The following is a 15,980-nucleotide window of genomic DNA, read 5'->3' on the forward strand; positions in this document are numbered from 1 at the left end:
ATAGTAAAGGTGTGTTTCAGTTGAACTTTTACTTAATAAATGCACTTTGACGGTCAAATCAGCTGCGTTTCAAAACTTGATTCGCGGAAGCAGGAATGCGCAGAGGGACGAGTCGCTGCTCATTTCTTTGAAATTTAACAAGATGTCCACCTAAAAACAATTGTTTGTTTGCTCGACATTATAGTAAAGGTGTGTCTCAGTTGAACTTTTACATAATAAATGCGCTTTAATGGTCAAATTGGCTGCATTTTGCCAGGGAGATGCAGCGAAATGAAGCTGGTTTGACTTGGGCCGAGCAGCGAGCAGAACCAAGGTGTCAGATTATGGCAAGCCGTTCGTGTCATTAATAGCTGGTGAAGATTCTCTGTCATCCCGGACATGGTAAATTCAAAAAAGTTCAAGACAAAAACAATAAAGTATAATAAAGCCAAGTCATTTTTGTCTTGAACTTTTTTGAATTGGATACTTTTACCCATTACTTGACACAACGGCATGAATTTTTCTACTACTACTCTGCTGCCATCAAGTGGCTGAAAATGGTAGTGTTCACATTTTTCAGAATGAATGAAAACGGTCATATCTCAGCCAAAAATTGGTTTATAAATATAGGGGGAAATGCATAAATACGTTGCTTGGGTCTAAGTCGCAGGACATGCAAATTTAGCAAAAAATGTGACGTGTAGAGCGAAAAATGCGGTACTTTTTTTGCGCTTGTGAATAATATTTTGCCGATTGCTCAGCTGAATATTTTTTGATGAAACTTGCATAAAATAATCAATACATGTGCATCTACAACTGATGAACTCTTGGAATCAACCAAAACCAAGATGGCCACCACAGCTACTCCGCATTAATTCAGTTTTTACAGATCTGGAGCTAGAATCTGACGTGGTGGTAGCTGAGAGTCATCACGGCACACAGCCCGAGCGTGACATCTTGGCAGGGAAACCAAAAGCAGCTAAAATGTTGTTTCTCTGCATAAAAAGATCTTCACACTCGGTTCGGACTGACCTGAGAGCTCCAGGAAGTCTGGTTTATGACTAAAGATCAGGTAGTTGTTGGCGATGAAGTGGAGGAGCCAGACGTACAGCTGCTCTGCGTTGTGGCACTGAGAACCAAGAGAAACGTGAAATGAGTGCAAATCTTTGGAAACCATGTTTTTGAGATGTATCTGAGTCAGGACACACACACACACACACTGACCTTTGCTCTGCGGAGTAGCCGGACCACGCTGATGCCTGTCGACGCCAGCTCCCTACTGGGCATGCTCTGAAGGTACGCGCACACGCACACCTCACACAGGTGCTGCAGTCGCTTCACCTGGTACATCTCGGCACAGACCAGCACGGCCATGGCCTGCAGCACACTGGCTGGACACACACACACACACAGCGCTGTCCGTTATTTCACTTTGTCTTGTGTGAAGAAAATACAGATGTGCGCATTTTTAAAAACAAGAAATAAAAATGGAAGGAAAAAAGTTCTCCACATTACAACCACAGGCTTCAGTGTTTTACTGGGGTCTTATTCATCTACACAAAATAGCACATAATTGTGAAGCAGAAAGAATAAAAAAAAAAAAAAGGTGAAATGGTTTAGAAAATTAGAATTCTGTCAAGTGCGAGGTGTTCTGCCTCTTTCTGACTTAAAAAATCACATAATTAGTAAATAAAGTCCATCCATTTGTCACTTAATCTCAGTATAAATCCAGCAGGCCTCTTTTTTTTTTGTTGTTTTTTGTTTTTACAGAGCAGTGGGGATGTAACGGCATCATGAAGACCAAGAAACACACCAGACAGGTGAGGGATAAATCTGTTGAGAAGCTTAAAGCCGAGTCAGGTTTTCAAACAACATCCCAAGCTTTGGACACGTCACAGAGCTCTGTTCAATCAACCATTTAATCATGGACAGAGTTGAGTACATGGCAAATCTGTTGGAAGCTGCCATCCAGCAGGAAAATGACCCGAAACATCTGTCCAGATGTACAACAGACTGACTTCGATCGAAGCGCATTTATACGTTAGAATGGATCGGTCAAAGTCCAGACCCAAATCTAAAGGAGACTTGAAAACTGCTGCTCAGACTCTTTCCATCCAGTCCGACTGATCTCGAGCTGTTTTGCAAAGAAGAATGCGGACGGTTTTCTGTCTTCAGGTGTGAAGCTGGTGGAGACAAACCCCAAAAGACTTCCAGCTTTAACTGCAGCACAAGGGTGGTTCCACGAAGTAGTGCCTCAGGGAAGGCTGAATACAGATGAGCGCTGCACTTCTCAGATTTTTATTTCTAAAAATATGTTGAAAACCATTTTACGGTGTTCCTTCCACTTCACATCATGAGCACTTTTCAAGGCAAACACTGCAGCGTGTATTTCTAACTGCAGCAGACCTCCTGTGCAACATCTTGGACTTTCACAAAAACCCTCTAATATCACGACAAATACAGAGTCTAAATGTTCAGCCATCTTTATTTTACCAAATGACACAGATTGACGCATGACGGTGAATTACCGGATCACATTTTCTCTGCTGCAGCCCAGTTCATGTGAATCATGCCAGACACCACGTTCAGCAGTCTGCACATGCTCACATGCTCACCGTCTCTCTCTCTGTGTGTGATGCTGCTGTCAGCTGAGCAGCAGCATCACAGAACCTCTGTCTCGCTGCACAATTACTCTAACGAGCATGAAGTGCGTCTCCTCTCACATGTTCAGGACACATTACCCAGGTGAAATGCTCTGGTAGCCCTCTTGCTTGACGTCTGACCCTTGACGCTAACAGAGTTACCTTGACCTGACCTTGAAAGCTGGGCTCTTACATAACAGACTGCAGCCTCCGAAGCTGCTTCAAAGTTTTTCCTTTTCTCGGGTTAGGAGTCTACGTGAAGCCACAGCTCTGAAAATGGAGATATCTATTCACGCAGCTGCATCCTTAACGCCATTTATTTGGCTTTTTATTTTAAAAAAATACTGCGACATGGTAATGGGATGATTAGCTGCTGGGAGCTGATTAATAATAATTTGTTTACTCGGATAGTATATTTGACTGATGGTGGGATAATACAATCTGCAATTAAAATCTTAGTATAAAAATACATGTTTGGTTCTTTTAGAGTCTATAAGAATCCTTATAAGCTTTGACATGAGGCCTAAACATGGGTTTTATCTTATTGGAAAGCACAAACAAAAACTTGTACTTCAGATGTTTTTGTAAAAGGGTAACTCAAAAAACATGCGGCACGTGTTCACCATTAGAGGACAGAACGTTTTCAAAATACACATAAAAAAAGAGACTTCAGCATAATGTTTAATGGGCCTGTAGGCAAGGAGACGCAATTCAAACGAGAGAAATTGCATTTCCTGCGAAAATGCAGTGTGAATGCTCATTGCTGAAGAACTTGCTGAAAAACAGCTGAAATTGGCTAAAAATGTGTTGAAACGTAGCTGAAATGGAAGAACAAGCCTAAATTAGCAGCAGAAAGAGCACATATTTGCTGAATTAGGTTTTTTATAAATGAGCACAACAATTAGGAAATTAACTTAAAAAAAAAGGAATTTAGTAAAAATTGCTGAAAAGTAGCTGAAAAGGCAGAAAGAAGCTTAAACTACCAAAAGGAAGTAGAATGGAGCTGGAATGAGCTTAAAAAAATGGGGAATTACCAGTAGCTGAAAAAGCTAAATTTATCACAAAACCGCTAAAAAAAGTAGCTGAAATAGCAGAAAAAGCTGAAAGGAGCATAACAAGCTGAAATTAGCTAAAATAAGTTAATTAGGCTGAAAAGATCAGAAATTACCACAAAAAAACTTGAATTTATCTGAAAATGGCTAAAAAATGCTATAAAACTAGCTGAAAATGTACAACAAGCTTAAATTAGAAGAAGAAAGCAGAAAAAACATTTGCCCAATTAGGTTAAAAGAAGAGGAAATGAGCGCAAAAAAAGTGGAAATTATCTGAAAAAAGCTAAAATTAGCTAAAACAAAAAAAACTGCTGAAAAATAACTTTAAAGTTGGAAAGAAGCTGGGAATTATAAGAAGGAAGTGGAGAGAGAGCACATTTTTACTGAATTAGGCTGAAAAAAGTTTGAGTGCAAAAAATATGGAATTAGTTGAAAACGCTAACATTAGTATAAAACATAGTAGCTGAAAAAGCTGAAACTTGCGGAAATAAGCTGAAAGGAACATAAAAGGCTGAAACTGGCAGAAAAGAGTTAGAAGAAGCGCAATGTTATAGTTAGCAGAAAGAATCTGAAAGGAGCACAAAACAGCTGAAAAAACAGCTGAAATTAGCTGAAAAACGTTTAAATTTGCACAAGGAAGCTGAACCAGAACAAAATGTGAAAGGAGCAGTAAAAGGGTGTAACAGATCTAAAGATTCGAAGGATGTAAAATGAGCTCAATTCATTTCCCATAAGGAACAAAGTGGCAGAAAAGGCTAAATATTTCAAAAAGCTAAAGTTGCACCAATAACAAAAGTCAAAGCAGGACTGTCCTGAAAGAGCTGAACGTTTTGATTTATGATTTGGTGAAATATCTTGAAAACTGCAGGACAAGAATTGCGCTGAAAACGTACGGAAGAAAATGGATCACACTTCACAACACAGCGGTGTGAATGCGTCAAACATCCACACAACAAGCAACAGAGAGGAGCAACAGAAACGTGCTTGTTTTTATGCTGTGATCAGTCAGGACGTCCGTTCTGCTCAGCATAACTTTACGGTGCTGGATGCGCCTCACAGTGACTACAGGGTGTGTATTAACGTGCACGAACAACTGTGAAGATGAAACGCGCAGTGCGACCGGAGAAAACAACGTGTGGCTGTGACTTGGCTCCATCAGAGGCAGAGAAGCAGTGACGCCACAGGTTGGTTATGTACCCACAAAATCTAATTTAATTTTAAGCTCGGTGCTGTTCGCCGTGCACCTCCCGGGACTGAGGCTGGCAGCTTGTTGCACCCGCACAGATGGATGATGGGTGTTGTCATCTGCGTCTTTGTGTGGGGCTTAGTTCTGCCGGCAAAGCCCAGAGGAAAACATGAATGCACCAGTGTTTTCTGATTTCTTCAAGGCGCTCATTCGCACAGCGTGCAGTGAATTTCACCTCCGTTACAAATTAATCAACTCTATTAGTTATTCATTTTGTTGGTCGTCAGGCTTTGACTTCATTCAATACACTCAGTTATGATTATTATGTTGTGCAATCTTGGTAACAATCTAGTAAAACCTGTTTTTTTATGGTATCAGGCCTTAAAAGATATGAATCAAGTCTTAAAAAAAGCCTTAGATCAGGGGTCTGCAAATTTAACATTTAAAAAATCTAATTCTGCCCCTTTTTTCACACTAAATAAAATGAACAGTATCATTCTGGTACAAAAATAGTATTCACTTGTTGCAGAAATCTGGATAAAAGAGCTGCTATAATAATAATTTATGCCTATTATGGTTTTTAAACATTCATTTCTATGTTAATTTTGATTAAAGCTACAAGAGAGCCACAGGTTGCAGCCTCCCATCTTCGACAAACAACAACAGATGGCTCATTATTTGTTTACCAACAACGAAGCCACGGTTCAGACCACTGTGGAGCGCGCCTGTGGATCGTGTCGTGAACTCACCAGGACAGCAGGAGTCGGTGTAGAGGTACTCCAGGAAGGACAGAAAGGTGTCCGAGGAGACTCCGTGGATGGGAACCACTCTGCTCCGAGCCTCTGCGTACTTTCCACTGAACATGGCCGCCATCACGTCACAGCGGGCCACCAGCACCGCGCGATGGGCGGGCAATACACTTCCTTCATCGCACACACAAAAACAAATGTTCAACGGGTTCAATGGACCTGGCTGGTTTCTAACAAATGTCTCTAGTCTTAGACAATGAGTGGAGACACTGCTGGCGTCAAAACGTCTCCTTAACAGATAAATATAACAAATTACTTGACAGTTGTTGTTTTCTGCAGCGGCTGCCACAGCGAGAAGACGCGTGAAAGATGTGGCAGTTGTTTTACAGTGGTCCCTTTCGGTCAGTACACTCGGTACAGCACAGTATGGGGGATTGCGCCGTCGCGAGACCAACCTGAAGAAGTTCCTTTCAACGCGCCTGTCGAGGCCAACGCCCTCCTGGGTTATAAATGTGCAGCGTGGTCTCAGTTCCCTAATCTTTTTGCACTTCACCTCACTTTAACCTGACTGCAGGTCCCTTGCATGTGGCTTAACTGTCCGACTGGAGGTGAGCTCGCTCCCTGCCCAGGGCGTCGCTACAACTTTGATCCTGCCTGCTGCTCATTTAGCTGCTAACTTGCAGCATCTGCTTACCCCGTTTAGCCCAGCTAACGGTCACTTTTCTGCCTAGCTGACTTTCTAGCCTGTTTAGCTTTCTAACCGGCTAAGTTCGTTCTTCCCCGTTTAGCCTTGCTGACAAGGTTTGAACAGCACAAGACTTTCTGTTTAGCTTGCTAACTGGTAATACTCTTTCTCTACTGCCTACATGGCGCCAGAGAAGAGCAAGATCAGAGCAGGACTTCCCGCCTTGCTGACAAACTTGCTGGCTGAGCTAGCAAGGCGGAAAGCCCCGATTCACATTCACGTCAGAGCGCTTGTGGATTTTTTCTCTCAGAGTTGGACACCCACGATATACACACCACAGATATCATTCCTGACACAACCTGTGCTCGAACTCAGAGCTTCAGGACTCCAAAACCTCCACCACAGACCACTGTTACCACAGCACCCAGCAGAGATATTCCTAGTACCATTACAGTATTCTTTTTACCTGATATCCACACAGTTCCGCGTGACTCCAGTGACCACCTACCACCACCTGATTTTGTACTCGTTTTACGAGAAGATGATCTTACGACGGACGAGGTTATAGCAGTTTAGGCTAACATTGTAAATTATGCGATGCTCGCCATATTGGGAGGCGTGTTAGCAATAGCACACCAAACGACAAAATCTCAAAAAGTTTGCATAATCCGTTAGCGTTCAGAGTATATGGATCAGACTCAGCTACTACCACAGCATCTCTTAGCTCAAGAGCCGTAAAACTGACTGGGTAAAGCCATTTTTGTGTTGGGTAACTGGTCGCTTAGCTGTGGAAGCCATCTTGAATTAGACTGGCTTCGCAAGTTAACCAGTTGTAGATGTTTATCCGATGATTACGATACGTTGAAGAGTTGCAATAGTTCAGTGGATCACAAGGTGCATTACTAACGCTACAGAACAAACTGAAACAAGCCCGCTGTCAGGTGATAAAACATGTGAAGTCCTGCCATCGTCTCTGACAGTACGTGCATTTGTTTCCCAGTCAGAGCTCTGCTCGGGCAGCATGGCAAACAGGATCAACCCAAAAAGATTTTTCTCTTTAACCTCTAGAAGTTTAACTCGCAGCTCAGAGGGTGAACAGGCCGAGAAGGCTCGCTGCATTTTTATGAGATAAATATTGATCAGGAGAGGCCTTTGTCTGTACTTCTCAGCTTAATAAAGAAGAGGAGCTTTTGTCGAGATTACACAGAAAAAAAAGACGTGCGTCACTTCTACAGTTTTATCCTGTTTAGGCTTCAAATGGACAACCAGGCTGGGACCATAATTCAGTTGTGTGGGTGTGTGCATATTTTTGTTTTAGGTTACCCTGTAGGGACCAACTTTACAAAACTTTACAAAAAATCATTGTGGGAACTAACTGCTCTTTATGGGAACCAAAGCCAGTTAAGTCTTGTTGGGGGGTTAGGGTTAGGACTAAGGTGTGAATTGCAGATGGGTTAGGATTAGGGTTAGGCATGTACTAGTGATGGTTAGGTTTAGGGTAAGGGTCAGGGTTAGGCTATAGAAAATGAATGGAAGTCAATGCAAAGTCCCCAAACAGTATGTTTACAAGAACGTGTGTGTGTGTGTTTAGCCGATCAGCCTGATCCTACCTTGCACCATGAAGATGACGTCTGAGAAGAGAGGGGAATTAAAGAGGTTGACAAGAGTCTGGGGGCCGAGCTGAGCTGCCCGTGCACTCGGTGTGTCCCTGGGACCCTGCACACACACACACACACACATACACACACCAAGGGAGGGAGAGAATGGAGCCCAAAGCCAGAACAATTAGTCATCTGGAGTTTAGCTTTTCTCTGCTGCATGTCAGCTTCTCGTTACAAGCAGAATTGTCATGCTGAGCATCTATTGCGCCTCCTCCGCAGAATACAGATGGCTCCTCCGCCGGTCTCGCTTCATGCTACAAAAACACGCTTGAACTGCAACGTCAGGAGTGACGAGACTGGAACCGGCTGCTACTGAGAGCAGAGTGGGAACCAGACGGTTGTCCAGACCACATATTCTCCAAACATCCCAGCTCGTTTAAAGTATTTTAACGAACGAGTGGCCCAAACAACGCGATCGGCACCGTAGCGATAAAACAACTTAAATAAGAAAGGTTGAGAGGGTGTCTGCACAACGCACACACGGTCAACAAATGAAACCATAAAGCAGCCCATTACCATTGCTCGACCTTTAATCAGCCCACTGAAGCACAAACGGCTCACATTCCCACACTGCTCTGCTGCAGGGAGACGAGCAGATTATCTCCAGCGCAGAGAGAGACCGTCTTTGATTCTGGAGAGCTCACCGAAAGTTAAATTCGACGAGTTTCCCAGAGTGGAGACAGCCCCCCGAGGCTGTTTGCAGAGGAGCACGTCAAATCACGACAGGACATTATGGTGTCTCATCACGTTAAAGTGGCCCCTCTGTCTGTGTGTCAGCTCGTCTCAACACCGCCTCAGGTAGAAGACCCACTTCTATCCTCCTGGCTTGGGCGCTTGCTCCTATAGTGCCAAAAGGGGCTTGTCAGATGCAGCCAAGTCATATAACCCTCACTAAATGTTAAAACTCTGCAGCCTTTTAAATGCTTTCTAAGTTTAGCCACAGACAATGATGCTCCAGTCTAAAAGCAGGCTTTGGTGCGAGCGTGAAGTTCTTCCAGATCCTGTTACGCCTTTGATCCTTGGAGAAAAGCTCTTGTTTATTTTGTGCAAACTCCCCGAGTATCTGTGAGGTGATTAGAGGCACTAATTATGTAAATATGATAACACTATTATTACTGCACAGATTGCTAATTAAGTCAGTCTGCAACAAGAACATGTCTGCACATTAAAGACGGGCATTGAGCCATTTAACCCACGTTACACACGACACAATGTTTTTCTGTCTTTTGATATTTAATGATATTATTTAACAGGCTCTCACCCTGTCTCTGCCGACGAGGGAGCGTATGCGCTCCATAAGCTGAGCCACAGCGAGCGAACTCTTTAGCTTCTCCTCCAGGGCCTCCTGGAGGTGCTCCCACTCCCACGCTCCTACAAACAAACAAACAACAACAAAAATAGCATCCACACTGATTCTCTCGCTCCACGACAGTACAGTGGTCCAAAACACACAGGGCAAACAGTTTTGTGGTTGGCGCTGCACTCTGACCGCCCACATACCTTACACCAAACACACGGCGGCTGTTTTTGTCAGAGTTGGTTATATAATCTGAAGTTTTTATGGGTGGAGCGCCCAGTCCACTTCTACAAAAATAAAAATGTGGATAACAGGCCTTAGTAAAACACAGCTATTGACATTTATTTATCCAATAAAATGTTAGCTTTAGGTTAGCTTATCTTTACAGACAAACAGAGAAATAAATGTCTATAATTTTGAATAGTGATGATGTAAATGATGGCACAACACGTTAAAAAAAAACCCCTCCAGATTAGATTAGGGCTCCGCTAAGCTCTCTGTGGTCTGCGCAACCTGTTAGGTGTCTGGACTGTGACCAGTTAGGAGGACCTATAGGTGCATCTCAGAATATTAGAATATTGTGGACCAAGTTCAGTTTATTTCGTCAATCGCTTCAGAAAGTGAAACTCGTATTCCATAGATTTATTACACACGGAGTTAAATATGTCAAGCCTTTAATTCTTGTCATTTTGATGCTTATGGCTGAAAAACTCCTGGTGCCACACCCTGATCAGCTGATTAACTCCTGGACGTGAGCTACAAATGTCTCAAACCTCAAGTGCAGCCACTCCTGAACCAGAGACATCAGAAGCGTCTTACCTGCTGAGGACAAAAAGAACTGGACTCAGTGGTCCAATGTCCTCTTTTCAGATAAAATCAATCATCATAACTACAAGAAATAAAGGCTTGAAATATTTCACTCTGTGTGTAATAAATCTATGGAATATGAGTTTCACTTTCTGAAATGACTGACAAAAGAAATTGAACTTTTTCACGATGCTCTAATTATTTAAGATGCACCTGCATTAGTCACAATCACGTCGCTGCCACAGTCTTGGTACTCAAACAGGTTTTTTCCTGATAATTCCTGCATCCCCGAGATGCTTTCCTGTAATCTCACCAGGTTCTATAAATCTGTAGGACATTACACAAAATCTCATCTATTAATTTTATTTGATTCATTTTTTTAAATAGGACGTAAATGTTTACTCATTTTTCACTGGAACTTGTTTATTGTTCCAACTACAAATGTTAAATGTACAGTTTGAAGTAACTCAGTTTGTTTTCAGAGGGTTCAAGCAATACTAAAGTTAAATGTAGCAAATGTGAAATTCTGCTGTGACCACGGCGTCCACGCTTCACCCAACAGGCTGCCACCGGGTCACGATGATCTCAGTGCACAGGTCTTGTGCTTGCCTGAAACTATCCTGGATCACTGTAAAAAGCCTACAGTCCACATTCTGACTGATGTTTAACAGAACAGTGTTTAGACCCAGAACGTCACTGTATTGTCCGTACAGACTTCCCATATTGTTTTTGGTTAAATGTAAGAGAGTATGACGAGACGTTTAAGACACCCTGAACTCTCAGACACGTTAAAGCGCAGTTACCGTATTTTTCAGACTATAATGTGTTAATGTGCAACATTAACATTAGCATTACCAGCAGTTAATGTTAATGTGTTAATGTGTACTATGTGTTCTAGAATTGCGCCGCTCAAGGTGGCTGCATGTTGGAGCAGCTCTGTTACTTTCATTCTGAGATTTTGCTTTTGGAAACTTTAATTCCTCTTTTTCTGGATGTAAATTACATTTTTTGGATGATTGTTTCCTCTGGTATCAGATGCTGTGCAGCTGGAAGGATTTTTACTGAAACTTTTTTAGTTTTGGACATTTGTTATGATGCGTAACCATGGCAACAAGGCAGTTTTCTACAACCAACAGCAGCTGATTAACATCTCAAAAGATCAAATAATATCTCAACTACAGCCCCAAATCTCAAATGAGTTGAAAGGATGTTATGTGGACGCATTCTCATCTACCTGCCAGCTGTGCTCGAGTGCCTGACCACTGAGATCCTGGAACTAGCAGGAAACACGGCTCATGACAGCAGAAGGACAGTATCGTCCCTCAGCACCTACAGTTGGCTGTCCACAGTGACGAGGAGCTCAGCAGGCTGCTGGGAGGAGTGGCCATCGCTCTGGGAGGAGTTCTGCCAGCATTGGGGTGGTCCTACAGCCCGAGGGAACCGAGAGGCCAGCAGATTCTGGGTGGACGGATCGGACGGCATCTGCAGCCAGTTTCTTAGGATCCACTGTGGGATGGACCTTTACAAGAGATCCTTCCTGTCTACAGCCATCAGCATCTATAACATCTCTTAATGAAATGAGGATAACGAGTTACAACAACAAATAATTTCCCTTTGGGATTAATAAAGTATTTTTGAATTTGAATAAGGCACACTTAAAATACTTTAATTTTCTCAAAAATCGACAGTGAGCCTTATAATCTAGTGCGCCTTATGTATTAATTCTGGTTGTACTTACTGACCTTGAACCGATTTTTATAGGGTACAACTGAACAATGATGAGTTATTGTGAATGAGTTGAATAAAGTTTGACTTATCTGACTGTTTTGTTTCATTTAATGCAACTTATAATCCGGTGCGCCTTATAGTCTGAAAAATACGGTGCTGTTAGTAAAGGCTAGAGCTTTATGGAATCTCTTCTCTCATCTAAACTAGTTCAATTAGGCACGATGGGTGCTCCTATGCAGCTGTTCAGCACTTGGAAAATGTAAAATGATGCCGATAGATACAGAGGTGTAACCAGCCACTTGCACAGCTTGTAATGCAAATGAAAAATAGCAGCAGCAGTGAAGACGCTGACATGTGGAAGAGAAGGGAAAATGTTTCCTGCAAAGGTTTATAAGTAAACGTCTAAATAAAGTCTCACCTGAAAGCAAGTCCTGTAGAAAAAAAAGCCCAGTTAAAACAGAACGTTCAGTGACTGGCACCAAAGAAAAGCTTCTAAAACAAGCTTATGATCCTAAACACGCCTCAAAATCAACAGTCATCCACACGAGACAGTAGTTGTCTTTTGCTGAACATCATTCCAAATCTGTAAATAGACTTCAGATGGGGGTGAAACCATGACAACTACAGACATTTCTCAGCTAGGAACTTTAAGCAAAATAAAAGGTGAAACATCTCCCTAATGTGAGCGTATATAGGCTCGAGATGGCTATAAAATATGTTTGCGTTACTAAAAACTAACTATAGAAAATACAAACGTGCTGAAACTAAACGGTGCAAACAAAAAGAAAACGTTGCCTAAAATACACAAGCGTCATCTCATTTTAAACTCCAAATCTTTTGAAAATATTCTCTTTTTACTTGATTCTTACTGAAAATTCAGCAAGACGTGATCTGAAGTGCCCCAACTTTTATCAACTAGAGGAATGCTTTTTAAGTTAAAAAAAAAAAAAAAAACTTCATAGGATGATGATGTTCATCTTAGTTTAGTCAGTGGGAGTAGTGAAGGATGCACAGAAGTCTGTTGGAGTCAGCCTCCCCACCATCACAGACACCTACACCTCTAGATGCAGGAAGAGGGCCACCTGCATCATGAAGGACCTCACTCACCCAGCATACACACTTCTTGCCCCGCTACCTTCAGGAAGGAGGTTGAGGAGCATTAAGTGTAGAACCACTGGACTGAGGAACAGCTTCTACCCTGAGGCTGTTGGACTCATGATTCTCTAACCAAAATAATCACATCATGTTGCTGCTGATCTGTTTCATGTTGATGTGTTCATGCGTGCTGATCTGCTCACTCATGTTCGTGCTGCTGTAGGTCGTTATGTTTGTATGCTATTAGTGTTTATTATTTAGTTGATGTTTTTCTTAGTTCATAGCTTATTACTGTTTTTCTTTTACATTTTATTGTTGGATGTAACTGGGACCCTGCGTACATAATCTCATCCCACCACATGTACCACCATGTGGTGTGTATGACAAATAAATCTCTGACTCTGACGCTGGGTTAACAGATGCTATCTCCATTTTTTTCTATGGCATTTGCTCAATAATGATACACAAACCAACATGTTTTTGTTGATTGTGGTGATAAAAACACAAATGTGGGGCCAATGGAGATAAAATGCAATTTTTTATTTATTATGAGTCAATGTCTGGGGCTTGTGAAGATCTGAAATTTATGGAATCACATTTATGTTTTTAACGTTGTCTCTGCGCAGACTTAAAAAAACAGCAAGTGAAAGGATCAAAATGCGTGTTTCCAGCTTTACTCGACACATTTCCCCACTGGAATGAAAGCAGACTTGAAGAAGGATGGTTATGAACAGAATTGAGCTCACGGTTTGTTATAATTTGGGCTGATGGGAGGATTACCTCAGCACACGGTGCAGCGTAATGCTACAGCGCAGTGCAGACAGCTCACAGGAAACATGAACTCAGCAGATGTTATGCAAATATAAATTACACTGCATCCACAGACAACACTCACCAACTGAAAAGGAACAGAGTATATGAAAAAGAAGCAAAAGCTGCAAACAATATCATTTCAAGATCTCGCAAACAACCATTATTGATTTTCTTTATGTCAATTAAATTAAGAGGGTGGGAGCAGTTTTTTTTTTTTTAATTACCAGTAAAACCTATTTTCAAAATGTTTTCCAGAACTTTTTCATGCTTTTAGGCTGATTTTAAAACTTCCACTTAGTAAGAAGCATGTTGGTATTTTTCATTTAGCCCCACACACTGAGTCAAGTCACCCGTAAAACACCAGCCTGTTTTATAAGAGCCGAACCTGCAGAAGTCCTGACTATCCACACACACTATTAATGACTGGCATATTTTCAATTCAGTTCAACATTTATTTAGACAGATAAATCACATTGAGCCTAGAAGACTCATTTACAAGTGAGATCTGTTTAGATAGACAAAAATGTAGTGAAACTTGACATATGTAGGAATTGGAGGTGAAAAAATTCCTATCAAACTCTTTCTTCTTGAATGAGAAGAAAACTAATTTGGAAAAAACACCTCGCACATACAAGCACATGGTGATGTAGACATTCTGCAGAGGGGGGAGATGACGAGAGCGTTGAGTATGTCCATGGACGCTCTCGGGGGCACTGTAAGAGTTCTGATAAGGATGGAATAATCAAACAAGTTCCCTCCGGTGAGATCCGTAAACATTCTCGAGGGATGTCGGGGAATGGCCAAGGACAACGCCTATGGGAATCCAAAAGTCCTGAAATGATGACATAATGTTTATTCAGCTGGTTTCCTCAGGTTGATCAGTTGGAATTCCTTGATGGGAGGGAGTGGGGGGCACAGTGCCAGATTACATGTCCTCCAAGCGAAGTCAGATAAGATGGCCTTCAAGGCCAGCCAAGGGAGCCAAATTCAGATAAACACACAGTTGTTTTGGAGACAGGCAGAACTTAATGACATCTGCCTTGAGTCTGTGTTGGTCCAAACGGTTCTGAAATGTCCAGATTACATGGCCACACCAATGGAACATGACTGAGTAAAATCCCCGAGATCTGATCCATTCTGCCCAAAGCATTTGAGTCTGGGTACTCGAGGCACGAACCAAGCCATCATAAAGTCAAGCAGCGTGATCTGGTCCAAATTTGTTGCAGACGACTTCCTTGATTGTAGATAAAACAAGAACCAGCAAAATCCAAAAAGCAGGAACCAGTTATCATAAATCCAATTATAAATGTGTCCTTAAAATCCATAAGTGGCCGCAGAGATAGACACATCATCAAGTCTTCCAAGTCGATGAGATATCCAGCTGTGTGCTTGCCAACAGGGCATATTGGTTCACCTAAAGCCTGTTTTCTCTTTAAAGAAATGTTATCAATTGTGTTGAGGGACCAACTGATCAAAACAAGTTCGTAATTATGGTTCAAAAGATATGCAAGAGAGTCTCACAAGCAGTTTCACAGACAGACAGAGCAGCAAAACAAAGCGGAGAGGGAGGGGAGAAGCGTCCGACCTCGGCAAGCGCAAGAGGCGAAGTATATCTTATCTTTTAGCGTACCGTTTAGAGTTTGCTTAGCGTATATCTTAGTTTATATCTCAGATCCTTATTTACTGTTTCTTTTTACACTTTATATTGATGCTATTGTTTGATGTAACTGGGACCCTGTGTACACAATTTTGTTCCACTACATGTACCACATGTGATGCGAATGACAAAAAAGAAACTCTGACTCTGACACACACACACATACACAACAAACACACACACGTTTGTCTTTTTGTTTTTACGGGGACTTTGCATTGACTTCCATTCATTTTTCATTCATTTCTATAGCTAGCCCTGACCCTTACCCTAAACCTAACTATTACCAGTACATCTAACCCTAAACCTAACCATTACCAGTACATATCTAACCCTAAACCTAACCATTACCAGTACATATCTAACCCTAAACCTAACCATTACCAGTACATATCTAACCCTAAACCTAACCATTACCAGTACATATCTAACCCTAAACCTAAACATTACCAGTACATATCTAACCCTAAACCTAACCATTACCAGTACATATCTAACCCTAAACCTAACCATTACCAGTACATACCTAACCCTAAACCTAACTATTACCAGTACATACCTAACCCTAAACCTAACCATTACCAGTACATACCTAACCCTAAACCTAACCATTACCAGTACATACCTAACCC

At 41.9% G+C, this 15,980-nt stretch overlaps 1 protein-coding gene across 1 annotated transcript in view; it reads right to left on the reverse strand.

Moving 5' to 3' along the window:
- Positions 1–15,980, reverse strand: part of rhobtb3 (Rho related BTB domain containing 3) — a 35,185-nt gene that overhangs the window by 1,678 nt on the left and 17,527 nt on the right. Inside the window, exons 8-12 of the mRNA XM_037678582.1 lie at positions 9,216–9,325; positions 7,904–8,009; positions 5,609–5,782; positions 1,204–1,370; positions 1,012–1,108 (exon numbers count right to left, since the gene is read on the reverse strand). Of these exons, the coding sequence (XP_037534510.1) occupies positions 1,012–1,108; positions 1,204–1,370; positions 5,609–5,782; positions 7,904–8,009; positions 9,216–9,325 (654 nt within the window). The remainder of the gene's footprint in view (positions 1–1,011; positions 1,109–1,203; positions 1,371–5,608; positions 5,783–7,903; positions 8,010–9,215; positions 9,326–15,980) is intronic.

Source organism: Nematolebias whitei, chromosome 7, assembly GCF_014905685.2.
Source record: "Nematolebias whitei isolate Nwh7 chromosome 7, NemWhi1, whole genome shotgun sequence".
Lineage (NCBI taxonomy): Eukaryota > Metazoa > Chordata > Actinopteri > Cyprinodontiformes > Rivulidae > Nematolebias > Nematolebias whitei.